Source organism: Stigmatopora argus, chromosome 14 (genome assembly GCF_051989625.1).
Source record: "Stigmatopora argus isolate UIUO_Sarg chromosome 14, RoL_Sarg_1.0, whole genome shotgun sequence".
NCBI lineage: Eukaryota > Metazoa > Chordata > Actinopteri > Syngnathiformes > Syngnathidae > Stigmatopora > Stigmatopora argus.
Window position 1 is genome coordinate 13,743,598 of NC_135400.1, and position 23,505 is coordinate 13,767,102.

At 41.0% G+C, this 23,505-nt stretch overlaps 1 protein-coding gene across 2 annotated transcripts; it reads right to left on the minus strand.

The window, feature by feature from the left end:
• Positions 1-3,897: 3,897 nt before the first annotated feature.
• Positions 3,898-19,662, minus strand: gpr139 (G protein-coupled receptor 139). Of its 2 annotated transcripts, none has more exons than XM_077618902.1 (2): positions 19,036-19,662; positions 3,898-8,672 (listed from the first exon to the last, which is right to left on the minus strand). In XM_077618902.1, the coding sequence occupies exons 1-2, from the start codon at positions 19,181-19,183 to the stop codon at positions 7,711-7,713; spliced, it is 1,110 nt and encodes a 369-aa protein (XP_077475028.1). In that variant the 5' UTR covers positions 19,184-19,662; the 3' UTR covers positions 3,898-7,710. The 2 variants fall into 2 exon arrangements, with proteins under 2 accessions (XP_077475028.1, XP_077475029.1); XM_077618903.1 differs by lacking the exon at positions 19,036-19,662 and adding an exon at positions 18,676-19,013.
• Between the last annotated feature and the right edge of the window lie 3,843 nt (positions 19,663-23,505).

The following is a 23,505-nucleotide window of genomic DNA, read 5'->3' on the forward strand; positions in this document are numbered from 1 at the left end:
CCCCGGATGTTTGGTCCCCGAACGTTTGGTCGACCGGACGTTTCGTAGAACGGACGTTTGGTAGAATGGACGTTTGGTAGAACGGACGTTTGGTCGCCGGGTTGTTACTGTTGAAACCAGCTCTCAAAATTATAATCATGAGAGAGAGAGACAGTGAGTTTAATATCTAAATATCTAATATCAAAATATCAACAGTAAACTCTGTCATAATTTGACAGCGAGCAAACCTTGCGACCAAATGTCTGTACTACCAAACGTCTGTTCTACCAAACGTCCGGTCGACCAAACGTCTTTCAACGAAACATCCGGTGACCAAACGTCCGGGGACCAAACGTCTTTCGACGAAACGTCCGGTCACTGTTTTAGCAAGATTCTATCATAATTAGCTTGTAAAAACATGTTAGTAGTACTTTAAAGTGGGACCCAGATTAATTCAATCAATTCTATCACCATCAATGATAACCAATGAGTTGCACCCTATTAAATTATTTAAGAAAAAAATAATAACAGTTTTCTATATTGCGCTTTGCCAAAGGAAAAGTCATTTCTCTGCACCAGACGATGTCATCCATCTTTATTACGGCGGCCACCTCACACTTTCACATCTCATTAAAAGCCCTTGCCCACCCTATCAAGCGCAAGAACGTGACGTACCTTGAACAAACGTTTATCAGTCAGTTAATCGCATAGGAGATGAAAATCCAAACGGGGTTGACAGAACTCGGCCAATCGTCGGGGCGCTCTGAGGCCCACGCGCGCAGCGATTCAACAGCTGGTGACCTTCTCGCTCTCGTGGCGAGGCGATTTCTTTGCTGAGAGGGGTGTTAATTAGCATATCGTCAGCGGTGTGGATTGATAATTGGTGTTGTGTGAATATGTGTGATCGGGTTGGGGGATCAGAAGTTTTGCTAAGGCGAGAAAAGATGCAGAACAACCGAGAAATGCTTGACAAAACTGCAACGGATGTTTATCTGATGTTTCAGTGCCATTGACGGTGTGGACGTTCGAATGCAATCGGACTGTTGTGATTGGAAGATTTGGTTGATCAACACTGAAAGAGTTAATAATATCAGCGTTAACGTCTATGAAAACATTGACAGCATCAAATAAAATTTCATCATTTGAGTCAAATACAACAATTTCATTCATAACATGACATTTTTTTCCTGGATAAAGTTTTACTTACCATTTTTTTCATTTGATTATACATATAAATGAAACATAACCATAACATTTATATTTTTACATTCATTATTTTACTGCTTTTCTATTTATATTCATATATTTCTATCGACTAATTTATAAATGTATTTTACAGTCATTTATATTCTCCATCTTTCTTATGCTAATATTATCTCTACAAGCACACGTTTGCACTACATACAATCGTCTATTATTATATTATGTATTATACAGTATTTAATGTCTCTCAAAAATGCTAAATAATACACTATTAGCATAGTTAACAAAAATGGACACTTTATTCAACCACTTGATTTCCAATCATTTAAATTGTCAACAATTTGGAAGTCATCCATCATTACGTGCATTTTTACACGCATCCTGTTGCTTGTAGCGTACGCCACGTTTGTCACCCTTCGCATGTGAAACAACGCTACCGTCGGACATGCGCATTCATTTCCAAAGACGCTAACAGCCGCCATGATAAATGACTGAGGATGGATCCGATTGCACGTGTTAATCTCCAATCTATTCCTCCACTGCGTCTTTAAATGAAGAGTGGGCTTGCAGTATAAAATACCGGACGGCTTTGCTTTAATATACACAATGCATGGAAGCTCATGCGGAACACGTGTAATATGAATAAACATAAATAAAGTAGAGAACTGCGTGTGGATGCTAAGCCGCAGGTGCACGAGGATTTTTTATTCCATCCACTGAAATTAAACCCTAATGAGTTTTTAGATGATGTTGTAAAAAAGTCCTTGAGACTATTGCGACAAACAAGATAGAGTCATAGTACGTATTTCTGTATTAAAGTCTGGAGTCAATATTAGACAAACAAGACAAGCATCCCATTTTTTAGAGATACTGCTTTTTATTTCCTCCATAAAAATATTGTCTTTTCTGCATTTCCCACGTCACGATAATACATAACCTAGAAGTCGATAATACATTCATTAGCAGGAAACAGTTAATTATGCAAGCCTAAAGTCACTCCTGTACAATCTAAAAACAAAGTTTGTTTGTTGGAACGAAACAGGCATTGATGGAGGTCAAAGACTCCTTCGAAAACGTCATTGAGTAGAAAATCACCACTCGAAAAGCATCGGATTGTACATTCACAAACACGTGGTTTTACAATACTGTGCTGTATGTCATTCTAGCTGTCATATAGTCGCCATTTATCAAGAATACATATTTGATTTGATACATTCCTACTTGACTTGTTAAAGCTTCTCTCTGTGTAGCGCTCACACCGACACACACTCATGCACACTAGCGTTAGGAGACAGCGAGAAAAAATATCATTTCCTCTTGTGATTGATTGAAGATGTGAAGATTTCAAGCGCAAAAGGCAACAGCGCCATTTCCAGCTACGCCTTCCAAAACACTGAATTTACACACTCGGCTTTAACCAGACAAAAAAAAAATCGACATTCTAACCATTTTATTCTCTATTTACCCGAGCAAATTTTTTAACGTGGTTATCGTTTGACCATTATTGGTACTTTCATCGGATTATTCAATATTAAAACGTTGACACGCGCAGATTACAGTCAATAGTCGGGTGTACTCTTTACTGCGCAATTAAATATATTTAAATTATCATCTCATCTCATCTCATCTCATTTTATCCTCACCAGGGTCGCAGGGGGTGCTGGAGCCCATCCCAGCTGACTTCGGGCCAGAGGCGGGGGACACCCTGAAGGGCACAAGGAGACAAACAACCATTCACGTTCACATTCATACCTATGGGCAATTTACAGCGTCCAATCAGCCTATCATGTCTTTTGGAATGTGGGAGAAAACCGGAGTACTCGGAGAAAATGCAGGCCAGGGGAGAACATGCAATTTCCACACAGGTGGACCAATCTGGATTTGAACCCAGATCTCCTACTGTGAGGCCGACCGGGTATCCACTCATCACCGAGCCGCCTATATTAAATTTTTTTACAAATCTTTTGTCACTTCAAATATAGAAGTTACCACTAGCCAAAAATATATAAATATATTCATCAAATATTCAGTCATTCTGAATCGCTCATCCTCACACGGGTCGCGGGGGGTGCTGGAGCCTAAATCGGTGGCGATCCAATCGCAGGGCACAAGGAGACAAAAGACAATAAATTATAGCTAGGGGGCAATTTAGAGTGTTCAACCAGCCTACCATGCATGTTTTGGGGATGTGGGAGAAAACAAGACTACCCGGAGAAAACCCACGCAAGAACATGCAATCTCCATACACTGAGGGCTTACATGGGATTTAACCCTTGACCCCAAAACTGTGAAATATGTTTTTTTTAACGGTAGGTACTGAAAAAGAAGAAAATGCGGACACGTGCCCCTGCATTTGAACTTTCACCTCGAATAGTTCTTGCTACTGGATAAAGGAAACATACAGGTAACAAAAACTGGTATTTCTCACCCGCCTAACCGCTCAGTTCTTGTTTTTTTTTTTTTTTTTTTTTGGTTTTCCAGTGTGTCTGCTCCATTCCCAATCGTCTAGGGAAGGAAGAGACACCCTCTGACGCAAATGTCACATTAACATGGCTCTAAAGAGCACAAATGACTGTACGACTTGTTAAAAATGCCAGCGCAAACTTAAGTCTACCATTGCTGTGTGTGAATCTGATTCCGTTTGGCTGGTAATTGTAGGGAACGGTTTTTTTTAAAGCTGTAATTATCATAAAAATAATTCAGTGGAAAGCTTTTTTTTCATTATTTTTTTACTGTTCTAAATGCGGCCTCACGTGATAAATCCAAAAGAAATTATTTATCAAATGAATCAGCAGCTATGTCGATTAATTGTTCAGATTCTCTTCTTTAAGCTTAACCAGAAAATATTGTCTCCCTTGTTATTTAGTATCTTTATGATTATGTCGCTAACCCAAATATTTTCAACATTTTAAATCCAACAATAACAAATATTCTTTTGAAACCTTTCTTTAAAAAAATTGTCACTATTTAAAAATGAGGGTAAATATTCTGCAAATGATTTTGAATTTCTTTAATTATTTTTATTTTATTTTTATATCGTTAGAAAAACCAAAAGATTTAAAAAATAAGTATTCTCAGATATCTCTAGTCCTCCTTAAAAGATTATCCTTCTAATGCATACAAATAAAAATGATTTGCAAACGTCTTTTTTTAACCTGTAAAAGAGTGATGCCATGGTTACTAAACATTCACATTCATCTTTTCTTAGCGCATTATTTTTGTTTGCAATGCCTATTTCCAGCGAGCATGTAAAGCACAGGGTGAAATAACACTAAGAAACATGTGATTTCTATTCGAACGCGAAAATAAACGTTCATTTGTTGACTATAGAAGGGCAGACTTTCATTTCATTCTACAGGTAAAGAAGGCAGTTGAAAAAAAAAAACGTCAGCGCAGGTGGGTCAGACATAAAGTGGAAGCAAAGAGTGCTTGTGGAACAACGGGAGGAAGCAGAGGAGCAGGTGGCGAGGCCGACTCCCTCTTTCGCCTTGTAATTTGAAGAAAAATCAATTTGAGTGGAACAAAAACACGCCGATTGGAATAGCTGGACTCCTCGTCCGTTCTGACGCGTGACTGAAGAGAAACTGGGGAGCTGTTAGACTTAATGGAAGGAGACTGGAGGATCCTTAACTGTTGCGCTTTAGCTAGGCGGGAATAAAAATAAATAAATTGCCAACATGTGGCATTTATGAGTCGGAACGGACCGCGGAAATAACATTCTTCGTGTTATTGACTTTGCAGCTTTCCGGGAATCAAAATAATTTCTGTTAATGTTTTGAAAGTTGGCATGTATTGAGTTTTTTTTTCTAATAATTTGGATTCAGTATTTGGCTATGGTATTGAATTTGTGCCACAGTTGTGTGTGAAATGGAAATTTTTCGGTAAAAAAGCGTGTTTTGAGCACATAAGTAGATGCTCTATGTCAGGGGTGTCAAACTGGATGACATCCGGAGGGCCGTTATGTCTTCCAACTAGGCTGCCAAAATTAATCGATTAATAAATTGACAGCTTTCTCGATCGTGCTAATTGATTCAAATTAGTACATTTTTTTGCAATTATTGATTTAAAATGAGGAAACACAGGAAATAATCTACAATCTTCATTTGAATTTCATCCTAAAACAGAAAGTTGGCACTCATCATTTACTTTGTCGGGCCACACAAAATGATCCGGCAGGCCAGATTTGGCCCCCGGGCCACCACTTTGACACATGTGCTCTATGTGAATAAGAATGTTTTTCGCACAAAAACATGGTCTTTTTGCTAGAAATCCTCATTCTGTTTTGTTGAAATGTTATTTTTTTTCCCTGTATGTGTAATTCAGTATTCACAATGCAGGGTGAATTGTGATTGGCTGCTTATTATTCATAGGAAGAAATTGGTTGATAACATTGCAAGTGTTATGTTAGTACCAGTATTTCAAAATATGTTTATGTATAGGTTTGCCGCTTACTTTTGTTTGGATTCATTTGGGCCAAAATTGTTCCGCACAATTTTATGCTAAGAGAAGAGGTTTTTTTTTTGCTCAAAACACACTAAAATGCTCGTTATTTAGCATTCTGTACATGTAATTATGGCACAAATCCAACACCAAAACATGACCTTCAAAAATATGTAAAAATCATACCCCAAGTAAGCTGACTAATAACACAAACAGCATTTTGCTGGCTATGCGGTCACTATAAAAGGTTAAAAAACAACAACTTTTTAATTGAATTTGTGTAATTAATTGCCAAGCTGGAATACCTATGCGGAATAATGTTTGAATGTGAAGATCTCAACTCAATCAGCCCGCGTCCATCGACCTCTGGGCTTTTTGTCCATCCGACGGATGTGTCTAATCCCTGCGGTCGGGTATTAAGAAATCGGCGACTGATGAATGGATGATGGCGAGGCCTGAAGGTGTCTGCGGGACACATTTACAGACTCGACGCGCTCACTTCCTATGACGTGGAAGATAGATTTCCGACAATGAACGGGCAGGAAATGTAACCCAGACAGCCAAGAGGAGAAGAAGAAAAAAACGCACAAGGTCATTAGCTCATTAGCTAGCGTTGACGGCAATAAGCATCCAATCCATTTGAACTGGGTTTGAATGTAGATTGCTTTCAATGGCAAATCAATGAACTTGAAAATAAAACAAAACAAAACAAAGGAAAAGAAAAATGCCTGAACTTGGGAAACCTCGCTCAAGGATGCCTTGAGATAAGTTTAACTTTGCTGGCAAATGCACTCCTAACTCAAATCGCTTCCATCTAAAGTCATTTGTATCGGAGTATAAACGGGAATGGCATTAATCTGTTCCAATGTCATGGATTCATAGCACTATATAAGATCATTTATATTTCTTTTAGTTTGAAATATAAAAAGAATTAAACCATTTCTATGCCTGTCTTGGTCAGCTGGGGCAATACAAGACTAATTTTTTACCTGCATAGAGACTCAGCTCCTTGCAGAGGATGAAGAATATGACGTGTGCATACTATAGCGTATATTATCATTTACAATATGTCTATATATTTAAATACTATACTATATATTACTTGTATGTGACATCTTAAACCAACAATCCTTTTTATAGTGTGTTGACTTGTACCTGTTACAAAAGAGTACCAATAATTCCCCTTCACGTGTAAAATTTTGACTCGTAGTAGATGATGCAATCACCGAAAAAAATGCACGCAAGCACGGGGAGAAAAACGCAAAACCCCACATAAAGCCCGAGCCGATAATTTAAACCTAAACGCCGCCGTGTTGCCGATTTAAATAACAAACCGCTTTTAGTTGTTCAAAATCTGTAAAAAACTGTTTTGCTTAGTGGAAACAAGGCTTTTACCTCGTCCCAAACGGGTTGATAAAGGGTTAACGAGACATTCAATTACATTCAATATTTTGGTCCAGGTGATGGCTGGCGGTTAATCATCCAGGGCCATTATTAGTTCAGAGAGGACTATCCACTAATGGCAGAAATTTCCTCTTCCTAATACTGGAAACGACGATAACTAGCTCACGGCCATAGCACTGAACAACTTGGTGAAGCTACAGTAACAGTCTATCTTGGATACACATTAGACCGACGATATACGGAGTGGTCACCACGGGTTTAGAACCTCCAGTACGAGCACCAGACGGATAAAATGTTCCATAGAGCGTAGAAGAGACTCTTCTGCGTCATAAAATCAGAAAGAAGCCTTTTACGTTGTTACGATCTAGATCGGACTAACTGGAACATTCTGGCACGCAACGTAGCAGGTGTTCAAAGTCGCCGACCGCTGAACTCGTGGCAACAAAGGTTCTTACGTCTCCCGTCGGGATTCGACTTGGCGGGTACAGATGGTGACCCGTAAAGGAGGGGAAAGGGGGGCGGGATTGGTCAGTGTTCAAGAGTGTGGAGACTGGATTTTTTTGCTAAGAGATGCTGGTAGCAACTTTTGTGATCTGAGCACGGTCAGATCGGGAAATGGTGCCGTTGTCGTCGGCCGTGGTTTGCGGGGATGGAAATATCCATCGGGTGATGGAACCCGAGCCCTCAAGAGGAAATACAAATGGGCTTCCCGTTCTTGTCGTACTGGTACACCAACATTTTGATGCAGTGGGAGTTAGCCGGAGAGATCCAGGGACTGCTCGTGATGGAGAAATTGTGGCTGGCGTAAAACGGTTTTGGATGCTTCCGGCAGTGGATCAGCGCGTGGAGAACGTTGGCCGCCATGGCCCGGAAACGCTTGCTGATGAAGCAGTAGAGGAAAAAGTTGACGCCGGTGTTGAGCAAGGCTAGCATGTTGGCCAGGTCCGTCAGAACGTGAAGGAGGCGGCCGGCGCCGGGCGAGGCCGGAGGCGCCGAGTAGAAGTGGTAAAGGATCATGAGGGTACGGGGTGCCCACAGCACGGCGAAAATGGAGGTGATGGCCAGCAGGATGGCCGTGGTTTTGCCGGTGGAGTAGCCGCGCATCCGGAAGCAGCTTCGCCGCCGGCGGAGCTTGCGTACGATGACGGCGTTGAGGGTGAAGAAGACGCCGCAGGGGAGGAGGTAGACGGTGGCGCAGTGGGCCCACACCAGGACGTGGTGGGCCGCCGTCCGGGCGCCGACTTCGGCGCCGCTCGAGCCGTGCCACAGCTCGGGCCACCAGTAGTAGGGCGCGGCCGACAGCAGGCAGCCGACGTAAACGGCGAAGATCACCCTCCGCGTGCGGGCCGGGTAGGAGACGGTGTGGTAGCGCAGCGGGTGGCAAACGGCGATGTAGCGGTCCACGGTGAGGGGGACGGTGATCCAGATGGAGGTGTGGATGGAGCAGAACTCCAAGACCTGAACGGCGCTGTTGACGGAGGGCGGGAGGGGCGTGGCCAGAATGAAGTCCTCCAGGATGAAGTCCACAAAGACAATGAGCAGCAGGACCATGATGTCGGCGGCCGCCAGCGCCAACAGGTAATTGTAAGACGACTTCTGACGACGCAGCACCAGCTGGGACAGGATGACCACCGTCAGGATGTTCGCTGGAGGTGGGTAGGTGGGTGGGTCGGAATGGGAATGGGCGCGACCAGTTAGTAGGGAATGATAGGAAAGGGGTGAATGACAGATGCGGATGAAGGGGAAACAGAGTTTAGGATGTTAGTAGGTTGCCACTTGGAAAAGAGACAATGTGCTAACATAGCAAGTAGACACAAAGCCAGGCAAAAGCTGAATGTTTTAGTTCGCCTGGGATGGCGGAGTAGACTAACGAGTGTCAGCCATTTTAAAGCGTCTGACGGAACATTTTGTGCAAGGATGGAGTTAGTTATTATTTATATTATTCCACTGGTAAAACAAAATTTGAATCTATTTTATTAGGGGAGCGAGGGTAGGTTAGATTTTGTTTGCCCTCTTGCTACTGTCACAATGAAATTTCCCGAATACGGGATGAATAAAGTTATCCAATCCTGCCAAAAATAGCCTCAAATTTAGATTGGGAAACAAAGCCATCTACTGGCAGTTGTAAGTCATTGAAATTGTGGCATTATGCATTTTGAAGTCATATTTTTGAAGATTTACTCAGTAGGACAAAATGCTTTGTATATATATAGAAACGTTGTTTTAATGCATATTTGGGGGAATATTAAGGGGACCAATCTGATATTTTTGGAAGTTGAAGTGGTCATGAGTAGCGAAATTTCCCGAATACGTGATGAATAAAGTTATCCAATCCAATCCAATCCAATTCAATCCAACTCATATTTTGGTGGTACTTGATCACTGTTTTGGAAAATTAAATTACTTAAAAATTTCTTTCTTTAGTAGCTTACGACGGAATAATTGGTCAAATGTTGCGATATTTTTAGGGGTTGTGGTTGTATAAATTTGTCAAATTAGACATTACGTATCATAGTTTTCTTAATTTTGTTACAGTACGCGTGCTGGTTTGTGATGAGTAACAATTCATTAACTGACACCATCCATTGCAACTTTTGGTTTGCAGTTCAGGTAAAAAAAACTTTTTTGTGAGAATAATAGCATCTATATACACACTAAGTAAATGAATTTGTTATGTCTAAACCCATTTGCCTCACTCTAGCTACATCTTTTGTGTCGTAGCAAAATCACCTGTCTGTGCCTTTGGCAAAACACTTAAAAGATTTTGCCTCTGGCAACAGAGCTCCTATAAACAAAACACAAGGACATCCCATCATTCTGGGCTGTCTTCCCTTTTTTTTGCCAAGTAGAAGAAGAAATCCTCTGAAAGATTTATCACAGCAATAACTTTTTTGCGCAGCAGACAGCAGCAGCGCTATTGGCTATTGTTTGTTTTGGAAGGCCTGACACGTCACCTGCCCTCAATTTTGTGCTCGCATCATCTCGACGGCGTCAGCTTGCCGGACAAGAAACATTACTCCGATTGTCCGCCATTGACGGGGATCGACGTCCAATCCATTTGGTGCCGTGCCAATCTCGTAACTGATGAAATGCATTTTGTCATTGATTTGCATTCCGCCATGGACTGCACTTAGCTAAGTGTCTTGTTTTGGGTGTGTTGCGGTGGTCCCGCCCCAGGGTTCTTAATAGAAGGGAGATAGGATTAAAAGCGGCCATCTTTAAGTCTTTGACATGGCACTTCGCAGCCACTCTCGGCTAATTAAAAATGACAAATTCAGCGCCATTTACAGCGTCCTTGCTGGACTTCAGGATGACAAACTTGGGTACTTTAAGACAGAAATTTGGGATCAACAGTCACGTGATGATGCCATGCCAGAGTTGAATGGCTCTCAGGTGAAATTTGAATCGATTACATACCTGTCAACCTCTGCCGATAACTGCCCTTATAAATGATTATGATTCCCCTTACAAACCCCCCAAAAACCTTACAAACACCGTACGACTGAGTCGTACGGTGTTTGTAAGGTTTTTGGGGGGTTTGTAAGGGGAATCATAATCATTTATAAGGGCAGTTATCGGCAGAGGTTGACAGGTATGCGATTACTTTATCGACTTTGTTTTCATTAAGGGGTCATGACTTGTTTTTCTTCATCTGGTTTCCATTCAATGGCGAGAAATGCAGGTCGAGTTAGTTCACGCTAGCATTTAGCGTTCTGTCCGTTGAATCTTGATGTGTTTTTTTTATGGAGTCGCCATCATTGAATTGACCTTTCTCCAATCCACTTGCCAATTATCTTGCTTTGCCCGGCAAATTCCCCAAGAAAAACCGAAGCATCGGTAAAACGGCGGTGGCGCCCGAATGCCGTCGCTGGGCTCCCCTGAGACGGACAAAAGGGATTCTCGGCGAGTTTGACATTTCCATTTCGGCGGCGGCGAGCTCGCCCGAGCCGTTTTAATGAACGACGTCACCTTAGTGGTCGCGTTGGGGATGAAACCGCTCGTCATTTTTGCAGATTTAAGGTGACAAAAAAAGGGCCTCGTCTTAAATTAGTCCTCTCTCGGCGAGAAAAGGTTTCTTGGACGTGTGGATTGACTTTGACTCACACACACAGAGGTGCACTTTCAAAATGTCCCCATCTGTAAACTCGGGTAATAAGAGGGGTTGTCTCCAGCGGAGAGGCCATTACAACGACCTGTGGGACAGATAATGGGACCCAGTGTGCGTTTCATTGTGTCTTTTGCGCACGTGTGGGTTTGCATAGGTCACCCCTTCCCGTCTATACGCCTGCGGGTTCTTGTCGTGCCCTCGCGCCACTCCTGCTGCTCTCGAGCTATAACGAGGCCAGGCTCCGTTGACGTTAAGTGAAGACACAGCGTGAGACGACGGCGGCGGGACGTGTAACCCGTCTGACTCATTCTCGGCAACGGCGGCTCAGGTGATGCCAAAACTAACAAAGCGCCTGTTTATAGCGGTGACAAAAATACGCCACGTGAAGAAACTCTGTAACATCGAAAAAAAGCATTTGATTAGCCCTCCCAGTTCAAATGGATTGGACATCTATCGCCACCAACATGTTCTCTATGACGTCGATTAACACCAATTAAAAATCTGTGACGTTACCAAGGAGATGGAAACCCAGCCCTTCCCTTAAAGCTCCTGTAATGTCAAATTAAAATGAATTATAATGTAAGTAAAGACTGTTGTTAACAAGCCTGGCAAATTTTAACGGGTATAAATATAAATAATAGTGACGTAATGTTACTAGGGCTTAAAAAGAGCTCACTGACTGTCAGTCAACATTGCTAGCTCTGATGCTAATGTCATTAAAATAATTGTTAAATAGTAGTTGTGGTTAAATGTCCATAAAATAGTGTTTGAAAAATTAATTAATTATTATTTCCTCATTTTTCGGCAGCTTAAATAACGTCAACATGTTTAAAAAGTGCCTTTTAAAAGTATTGGTCCTTGCTAAAATGGGAAACCAATTGACTTGAAGTCATATTTTAACTTGAAGTAATAATCAAGCAGTGACGACAATTCATGAATTTCGAAGAAAATCATCAAAATGACTTCACAGAACCCCTCAAAAATTTCCAATGAAATATTTTCCCTCGCAAGTCGTTTGGAAAAAAAAAAAAAAAATGAGTTTCTAAGAAGCTAACGAGAGCGCAGTAGAAAATCAAACTAAGAAACGAGCTGATTGAGGGAGAAGGAAGGATGTAACAGAAAAAATAATAATACAAAAGAGCCTGACGACGTGGCTAAAAAAAACCACGCGCAGAAAGGGTGAATATCAAAGCCGGCTTTTAAAGGTCACATGCACTTTGTGATGATGACAAGCTCTTTTTTTCTGGGTCCCTTTTGTCTCCTTTAAGTGTCAGAATGGACAGAAAGCAGGTTCGAAGCTCTTAATGCAAAAAAGCAGTCGCATCACAGGTGCAAAGCATTAAATAAAAAAAGGAAAAGAAACCCAACTGGATGAAATAAGCAAGGAACATTTCCCCCTTGAGGACAAGCACGCGTGATGTGTGGTCATTAAGCAAGAAGAAAGACAGCAGACAAATCTCCTCACAGGGATTCAAGACGGCGCTCTCATTATTTTTGCATATTTGATTGCCCTGACCAAGACAAAGCCGGCTCTTCATTAGAAGGCCAACGCGCTATTTGATTATCCTCATTACCAAAGATGACTTGGAATACAAAACAAATACCCAGAACGCCAAATCTAGAATCATTCTTTTGCCCTGACATTGCGGATCCCCTCGGTTTCAAGCATTTCATGCTGGAATTAAGAATATTGTCTAATAACATCTAATGCCACTCAAACTTAAGCATTTGTAATCATTTTTCCCCAGTTTAACCAACTTATTTATTACCTATTTATCTATGTCTACAATGTATTTTTCTGTGTCTGTATTCTCACCCTCTTGCTACTGTGACAATGAAATTTCCCGAATACGGGATGAATAAAGTTATCTAATCTAATCTAAAACAACATTAAAATGGCTTTAGGGTGTATAGTGGTGTTTTTATTTATTTTATTTGAGTGAATTGGGAGTGAGGGCATTTCAGTGAATTTGTGATTGTATTGAAAAAAAAATATGTTGGCAAGTGAGTGGAATTGAAATGCTTGATTAAGTGGGTGAATGAGTGAGTACATGGAATAAAGTGAGTCTACGCAATGTGAGATTGTGAATTTAAATGATTTTTTTCTTATTTAAGAGAGGGATCGAATGAGTCAGTCAATGAGTCAGTGGGCAAAAGTTTTTGAGGTTAGCGATTGAATTGAAATCAGTCATTTTTTCTAAATGAGTGAGTCAGTGTTTGTGAGTGTCTATTGCGTATGGGTGAATTTAAATGATGAGTTATATATATACATATATATATATATATATATATATATATATATATATATATATATATATATATATATATATATATATATATATATATATATATATAGTATATATGCTTCTCGTTGGCAAGTGGTCGTGCGTTATCCTATTGTGAGGACATTTGTGTGCATCATTTTGGGAATATTTTGAAGGGAATACAAAAGCAAACAACCCTCGATAGGTTGCATCTGAAAGTCAGGGTGGAGGCGGGGCAAATAGAGCCAACCCAGGAGAATAAAGGTATCAACATTTTAAACAAAATTAGAATTAAGTTTAGTGTAAAGTTAGATTAAACTTATTTTTGAGTGTGTCTGCATCGTAATCCAAGTTCATTTAAATTTGTTTATGTTATGTTACGAGCGCGTTGCCGTGCAAAAAGTAAACACCGAAAGCCCCCCATCCCTCTCTCTCCCCTCCGCGAAATCCGTCTAATTTTAGTAGTATTAAACACATTTTAGTACTATTAAACCACTAGTTATTTGTTACTTTGTCAATAGATGGCGAATTAGAACAAATACAAATGTTTTTCCCATCCAATATCCTGTTTTGGGTGTTTTTTTCAGAGGGTTGGAACGAATTAATTTGTTTTTAGTTCATTTCTATGGGAACGTTCGTTTGAGATACGAGAAAATCGACATACGAGCTCAGTCCTGGAACGCATTAAGCTCGTATCTCGAGGTACCACTGTATTTATATAATGGAAGTGGGTATTTTAGTGAACTTGTGTTTGCAATTGAATGAGTTTTAATAGTATATTTTATCACTAGGTGGATGAATGAGTGAGTATATTTAAAATGTAGGAGCTTGTGAGTGAATCCACTGCATATGAATTATGACGAAAAAAGATGGCGCAAACAAAAACAGCACATTAAGACGATCAGGTGAGTTTACTGCAGGTGAAATATTGACGCCACTGCAGTGATCTTCAGTGGCCCGAAGCTACCTTTCGTGTTCAACTCCAGCTTTACTGCTCTTGCAATACAATCAGGAGGCGACTTTACATGAGCTAGCGAGGCTTTCACCTCGGTCTAAACCCTGTTTATCTTGGAGCGAATCAGCCAAATATGAGGTCAATCGAGGTGTTTCCGTAAGAGAAAGCTACTGTAGCTGTCGGGGAAACGTTGAGGCTTTTTCTGGCTTTTGCTGTCAGCTGTTCAAACAAAGTGAGCCTAAACAGCAGCGCAGATTTACGGCTTCAAACGCTCGCCTTTGGCGCAGGCCTCCCGATTGTACACCAGACACGTCGGGCGTTCATTGATTTTTAACCGAATATTCATTTTCCCACTTGTGTAACAACAATAGCACAATCGTGGCGTCCTCTTTGGCTTCTTTCCGTTAACGAGAACACGCCAACGTCGTCACGCCGCCCGAGATTGGCGGATCGATAGCTTAAACTGAAAATCAATCAGGGCGATCCCTTCATTAAGTGCCTCGACGCTCGCTTTGGCCTCGCGTGGAAAAAATCCGGGGTGTTAAGCGCTCGGCAGCTACGACCTAAATAAGCGTTTATTTTATTTGACTTTTATGTGGAAGATAATAGAGTTGAATCTTTATCGACGTACTCAGGATTTTTTTAAATTTGAATTTTTCCTACAGTCTAGTACAGGGGTAGGGAACCTATGGCTCGGGAGCCACATAGGGCTCTTTTGATGGGTGCATATGGCTCTCCACTAACCTGTGAGGTAAACTATGGAAACTGCTGGTGAGAAAGCGCATGAATAGGAGCGTTACGTTGGAATTATGGCATTGACACTACCCCAGCGCCTTATAATCATTTTTTTTCCCATTACACTCTTTTGTATGGATTTTCTCATTGATACTCATTGATTAGCAACAACGTAACAATGTTGTCAAAAGAATTCAGGGACTTTTTGTACTTTAAAAGTGGTGTAGTGACTAAAAAAGGCACACATTTTCATGTATGTTGACTTTTAAATTCGGAGCATGGCTCTCAAGGATTAACATTTAAAAAAATATGAATTGTTTATGGCTCTTTCCATCAAAAAGGTTCCCGACCCCTGGTCTAGTAGTTTATTCATATTCCAAACGTCAGAATATTTCTAGGACAGGTGTAATAAATGATATACTAGATGTAAAACGGTATATTAATCCGGGTCGTTATTTCTTGTTTGACAACTACCGTTCAAAATCGAATGGAAACTGACAAGTATGATATGAGAATTATTCATGACAGCTGGGGAAAGTGTTGAATTTTGTCGTTTGATGGCCGACTTCAAAACAAAATAGAATTTTTGCCACTATGAACCGGGTTGGAAAAATCTTATATAAGACAAGAGGTGGGCAAGATGACATTAATACTTAAACATGTTGTGTTTATGGGGACTGCGGAACATTGGGATGCATTATGAGCACCGACCGGCACACATTTATGAAAACACTATATTTTGGCGATTGCATTGCTTGCAACTGATGCGATTTCATGGAATGAATGGCAATAGCCCTCCAATTCCTTTTGACTGGGGGGCCCGACAGCAACCATATGCTGCTGGGCCCCCCCAGGCAAAAGGTATTGAAGGGCTGTTGCAGTGAATGGCAGCTGGGGAGTTAAAGAAAATGATCACGAGGCAGATATTTTGGTGATGATGACTAATACTCAGACAGTGATAATTGTGCAGTGTTAGATTTGATGTTCACACCACAGGTGATTTTCCAGTCATTTTCATTTGCAACAACTGCTGCCAATTGTGAGCTTGAGCTCTTGTGTTCATAACAAAGTCTACAGAAGAGTGGATTTGAAATTTCTTTGAATTTGGCACTGCGTTTGTGTTTTACAGTATGAATGAGTGAGTCAGAGTTATGTTTTTTGTAAAAAAATGAAGCATTTCTAATCAATATTCACAATGAGTGAGGTCCAAATTGTACAAATGTCAATTCAGGTATTTTCAATCTTAATCCAAAAAGTATTAAAACGGGATGTAACTGCTGTAAGCTTTCATTTCTACGCCATGGCAAAATAACTTTTTATTTAATGGGGTCAAATCAGAATGGTGACGCCATTAATTAAAAAGGTGACAATTTGTCTCAGCTCAGCTGCTGTCTGCAACACCCCCGTAAACCCCCCCCCCCTCCCCTCATCTCCCTTTATAGCGCAAAGGTGCAACTTGACTGTTTTGCCCTTTATTAAAAATCCCCCATCTTTCTTCTGATAGCAACCGACTGTCTTTTATCCCCCGTCGTGCGTACGTACGCCATGTCGGGGGGGTTTAGTAATCATTTCCCGCTACTTGACTGCACGTAATCTCATTTCCCATCACCCTCAGCCGCCCTTACACCGGCGCGATCAACGTGACCTCCCTGAAAGGTCAAATACGAAAAGCAGATGCGACAAAGCTCCGATCCATTCGAATTGGGAGCCATCCCGGTTCGAATGGATCGAGCGCCCGTCGCCGTCAATGGCGTTGAACCCATCCGCGGATCACACCTCGCTCATGAAACATTCATGGCCCCGGCTGGAGGGCGACGAGCGGCGTCAGAGTGATTGAATAAGTTGCGGCGGCCGCCGCAAAGTATCGGACCGCCGCGCCGGAGTCGGCCATTAATTCAGACAACCGTTGCCGGATTCCATCACTGTCTCAGGTTATGCTGATTAAACAAACAGCCGGCCGCCGTCGCGTTCGGAGGGAACGCCGCAGCGGTGAGGTGGGATAAAATGGGGGCGCCGGAGGCAATTGGTCATGCGGCATCTCGAGGGGAAGAATTAGGGAAGAGGTGAGCGGAGAGATTTGACTTAAATGAGAAATGCGGGTTTGTATCTTGAGAATGTCACTGCCACTGGGATTTCAACCTAAAACCTCTGGCTTGAGAGTAGGTATCTCCTCTGATTGCCTTTGATCAAGGGTGTCAGACTCTGGTTGGTTGGCGGGCCGCTTTAACGTCAACTTGATTTCACGCGGGCCGGATTATTTTAGATATAATATTTAGATTTTAAAAAGCCCTGAATATTCAGTTTTTTATAGATCTAAAACAATGTTTATTTTAGCTTTTTAAAAAAAAATTTTTTTAGATTTTACAAAATGAGTTTTGAACTAAAAACACAGAAAAAATGGATTAAAAAATGACAATTATTGATTTAAAAGGAGGAAATCAGGAAATGTAATATACATCTATACTCTTCATTTGAATTCGATCCTAAAACAGAAAGTCGGCACTCATGACTTACTTTCCCGGGCCACACAAAATGTTGCGGCGGGCCAGATTTGGCCCCCGGGCCGCCACTTTGACACATGTGCCTTTGAATAAAAGATATTTTCTAGGATTATCCTATAAAATGGTTTGCCTGACTTCAATTGGCCCTATGACTAACTGGCGACCAGTTTAGGGTCGTCTACCTTTGGCTCAAAGTCAACTCCGCTAGGCTCCAGCACCCCCCAACTTTGACCAGCACAAGCAGTGTTAAAAATGCACTAACGACTATCCTACAATACCATCCATTCATAAAGACAGTAGGGTCAAAAAATGGATTGAAAATCAACTATTTACTAATTATTTGGCGATGAGTCAATTAATCGTCTCATAGAAACAACACATTGACTTTGCAGTAAATGTGCATTTTAGCTTAAAATTATATTTTCCGAGTAAATTTGGACTAGCAATACCATGCAACGATGTAAGTGAGTCACTGTTTGGATTTTTATTATTATTATGCAGAAATATGACTGTTTAAATGAATTCAATGAATTAAATTTTCGAAGAGAGTTACAGAAATGAGAGAATCATTATTGTTGAGAGGCTGGAAAAATAGTCATTCTACACTTTTTAGGTCAAGTTTGTAATGAAGTGAGTATATTTAGTTATCAAAATAGTCATCTGTTAATTTGATGATGCATTAGTTGTTAGAATAAAATAAAATAATCGAGAATAGAGCAGTCAGGCCTATTTCATTAACGATAAACTTTTGGTAAACCTCGATTAGTGGGTAAATCGTGTCCCTAGTTGACTATCTGCGACATGAAAGCGCGCCCGGTTCTGACGACCAAATAAGGTCATGACTTTGACTTTCAAGAAAAACCTTGACATAACACCCCCAAATCTCGGATTTCAACTACCAACCACAGAACTGCGCAGCGGCCTGCGTGATCCCACGCCTTTCTACGCACCCCTCCGGCGCCATAATAAGCGTAAGATCGCCGGCGCTGCTCGTAATCATGAAACGCTTTTATGAATTTTACCCAATCGGGCTGCGCCATTCCTCCTCTTTCATCTGACCTCCACGCTTCTGTCTGTGTCACTCACATGAGAGATGGGCCAACACGCCAATTTACCTCCCGTGGCGCGCGGAAATAACGTTTAGGCGATTCCGGCGAGGGACGGCGACACTAAACGAATCCGATCAAACGACGTTGTTCATTCGCCAGGTGCGCTTGTCACAGAGGTCAAATCCGAAGCATGTTTTCCCAGAGCATTTATGGACATTTTACGGACATTGAAAAACAAAAAAGGCATATCTGGAATGCTTGCAAAGCGGCGAGGGTCGAACGGCGAGTGATAAAGTGCACGGACACGTGCGGGTTGCGTTTGTCACAAGGTCAGCCCGACGCGCAGGGAACAAATCAACTTTTGAGACGCCACGTGAAAAAGATGCACGTTTCTTACCGGGCAGGCCGAGACAGAGCAGAACGCTGTAGTAGATGACGGGCAGCGGTCCGAGGGGACACCCGTGGGCCGCCTCCGGGGGATGCTGTCCCACGCTCCAGCTGCTTTCGTTGGGGGTGGAGACGGGGAAGATGTGACTGTGCTCCATGTTGGCGTCCTCTTCCTCGGCTGGGGCTCGGTGTCGAGAAGCTGGACGCCGCCGGCCAACGGTGACGCCGACCGCCGCTCGGCCAGCCGCTCGGCACGTGCGAGCGAGTGTCGGGAGGTGGACGGGACGGGGGAGGTAGGGGGGCGGGCGGAGGGGAGGGATGGGGGGTGTAGCTCGGCGAGACGGCGGCGGGAGGGTCGGGGGGAGAGGGCGGGACGCGGTGGGATGAGAAAGGTGAGATGTGCCGGTGGATGAGGGAAGATGAGTGAGAAGGGGAGGATGCCGTCCGAGTGTGTGAGGGAGATGGGAGGCGGAGGGGAGAAGATACTCACGGGAGGTAGAGAGAGAGGGAGGGAGGGTGGGAGGGGAGGGGAGGGGAGGAACCGGGGAATGTGAGAGAAGGTAAGACACGTGATGGCGGGGAGGAAGATGGGGAGAGAGGGAGTTTGCGTCCAATCCAAAGGTGCTGGAATGATGGTCATTACTATGGAAGAAAAAAACAAAGAGGGAAAATAACCTGTTAAAGTCACGCAACTAAAGCCAGAACAGATTGTAGATTACTTTTAGGATGTATGGGACAAGATTGGGGGGAATTTTTGGGAGTAGCTGGACATTTGGGGATAGTCCAACCGCATTTTTGTGTTGGTGATTATGGCGGGCAATGCTTTGAAAGACTGATAAGGTGTTTTTCCAAATTACTGCTGGAGAATTATGGTTGCAAGACTGCGTGCATTCAGAGTCTCTACCAATGTTTGTTCATTATACAACAATTCTCAGGGAGAAAAAGCGAGGGTGTTGTCCAAGGCAGTATTAGCGATGGCATAGCACTGGCAACAATTTTTGACACATTTATTTAAAATAGAATATAAATATGCAGTTGGCTATGATGACGCTGTTATGCTAGTAAGCATTTTGGCAAATTGTTTCACCATGTTTTTTTTAAAATAAATCTTACACCGTTTGGCGGCACAACACAAAAGTGCACAAATAACAACAAACAAACAGACAAATAAATAATGAATAATAACAATACAAAAAAAATAAGTAGGGAAGTGCACCAAAAACAACAACAAACAAACAGACAAATAAATAATCAATAATAACAATACAAAAAATAAATAAGTAGTCAACCACATAAATAAATAGGGAAGTGCAAAAATAACAACAAACAGACAAACAAATAATTAGAATACAAAATAACTAATAATTAAACAAGTAGTCAACAACATAAATAAGTAGGGAAGTGCACAAATAACAACAACAAACAGATAAACAATCAATAAATAATAATGATGAATAAATAATCAATAAATAAGTAGTCAACAGTAGATAAGTAGTAGTCAAGATAGATAAGATACACAAATAAGTGGTCACATTTAAGTGACTTCTTAAGATATTTTTGATTCATAAATCACTTTTTTGGCATCATCTAAAACAAAGATCAAAACGGGCACACCTGCGGCTAACAGTGAATGGACATCTCCTGTTTACTTAAATATTCTTAACATTTTCAAGGGCGACTGATGGAAAGACTGCCGATTTCTGCTTATCTGCTGCAGAATATAAAACCCTTTTTTTCTCGGCGTAACATGCTGATCATTCTTACATATCCATGATTTAAAGAGCCCTCTCTGGCCTCCGAGTGTTTTTTGGCCAGAGCGCGCTCGCTCCATTTATATCCAGCTTGCAGAATGCGACTCGCTGCTCTCCATGCCTCTTCAGCACAATCAGTAGCGAGACAGCCACTTTGCAGGTTGGAACAGAAAGATGCTAAGTATACGTACGTGCATGACAAAAAAAGATGGCATAAATAAAATGGGTTTCTGTGTAAAGGCTCAGGACTCACATGGAGAAAAGTCTTTCAGAGAAAATATTTTACAAGACAGCTTCATGGCTATTTGAAAATGCAATTTTCTTTTTTGTGCTTCTAAAAGAAAGTTTTAAATCTTGTGCAATTCAGTCTTTCAGTGCCCAAAAATGTATTTGTACATATTATTTTGTGAGTAAAGATAAAGTGATAGCAAGAGAAAATGTTTTTCAGTTGAATGGTAAATTTCTGTCTATTTTTTGTTGTTTGATTCCTGTTTTTTTAAAGATAATTTTCCTGAGAAAATGGCCGGTGTGTTTTTTAGTTGAATGCTAAATTTCTGTCTATTTTTTGTTGTTTGATTCTTGTTTTTTTTTTTTTTTTAAGATAATTTTCCCGAGAAAGTGGCCGATGTGTTTTTCAGTTGAATGCTAAATTTCTGTCTATTTTTTGTTGCTTTATTCTTTTTTTTATTTTTTTAAGATAATTTTCCCAAAAAAATGGCCGGTGTGTTTTTCAGTTGAATGCTAAATTTCTGTCTATTTTTTGTGGTTTGAATCTTGTTTTTTTTTTTTTAAGATCATTTCCCCGAGAAAATGGCCGATGTGTTTTTCAGTTGAATGCTAAATTTCTGTCTTTTTGTTGTTTGATTCTTGATTTTTTTAAAGATAATTTTCCCGAGAAAATGGCCGACGTGTATTTCAGTTGAATGCTAAATTTCTGTCTATTTTTTGTTGTTTGATTCTTGTTTTTTTTTAAAGATAATTTTCCCTACACGTTGTTGCAAATTTTAGCTTCACGGCTAGGAAGCTGTAAATAAAACATATCCATCTGATGTTCACTCATATGGATAAAGGAAAAAGGAATAAATGTCCCAAAAGTGGGACAAAACCAGCAAGCAATATTAAAGACCCCCCCATGGCGCCGCAACCTTCGACCATATTCTTGCAACATCATGCCACATTATTGCTGGTCCCCGCCACAAAACAATTCGATTCCACATAATTCGGTGGCACATGACGGTGGCGTGATTTCATTTTGATTTCCACTGCAACCCACAATAGATTGAGTTGTACTTTGGAGCAAAGCAGGCCAGCTGACACGTGGACGCTATTGTTTGTCCTGGTGACTTGATTGCAGGTCATTGGGACAAACCGTATGTCTTAATAATGCATTATATCACAACATTATGCCATTAAATGAAATTATTGGGGCGAAAAAGTCACCTTAAATAAGCTAAAACCACATTAGTGGTGTCAAAGAACCACATTTATTGGTTGGGAATGTCTCATAGTATGTCTTTCCTATTTCACGAATAACCGAATTTCGAATAAACTCTTACATCAGAAAGTTTCACTTCAAGATTCATGTTGTTTGAGTGTGCTATTGTCAAAAGAATCAAAAGCAGGTAAAATAGGCCAAATTTTAGATGATTTTTGCAGACTTTAGGGCAAGGGTGTCAGAATCAACTTGATTTCACGTGGGCCGGACCATTTTAGATATAATATTTCGATTTTTTTTTTAAAATGGATTAAAATCCCTGAATATTCAGTTTTTTTATAGATCTAAAACAATGTTTATTTGAGCTGTTTTTATATTATTTTAGATTTTACAAAATGATTTTTGAACTAAAAACAGAAAAAATGGATTAAAAATTACAATTATTGATTTAAAAGTGGGAAAATCAGGAAATGTAATATACATCTATACTCTAATTCACTAATTTGATCCTAAAACAGAAAGTCGGCACTCATGATTTACTTTCCCGGGCCACACAAAATGATGCGGCGGGCCAGATTTGGCCCCCGGGCCGCCACTTTGACACATGTGCTTTAGGGTCTTGAATTTACTGAAATTTAATGCAAAAACACTTTTGTGCTATTTTGGAATGACCCAAAAAAACATTTTTTTAGCAAATGGAACTAATTTCTGAATGTCAAAAAGTGCGTTTAAATAAATATCTTTTTGTTCCGTGAAAAATACTTTTTACCTGATCTTCCCATCTTGAAGCGAACAAACGACACAAAATGAAAAATAAACGCGGCGGCGCATTGAATAAATAATTCTCATGTCGTGACGTTCATCAAGGTTGTCAAACATTCATTAAATATTGACACGCCGCTGTTATGGATGAATGTTAACGCAAGCATGAATAGAAAACACAAAGTAAATATCCAGACAAGAATGGCTCAGCCATTCCTTACCGCGATCCAAAACTAATGAAGACGAGTAGGAGGCAAAAAAAAAAATAATTCACTTGAATAAAACATAAGCGGAAGAAAAAGAAGAATAATGGATGTCTCTTTAGTTGGAAATGAGCACAGTAATGTTCATTTCTACCTCGAGCCGTACATAGCAAGTTTTCCCGACTGGGTGAGGTCAGTCCTCCAGGGGGTCTGGGCGGACTACAACGTGCCCCCCGTTTCCCCAGCACTGAGGTATCAGCTGTGGATAGCGCGGCGTTATTATTCAGTCGTTATTGGATTCACAGATGAGGCCAGAACCCTGCAGTTGG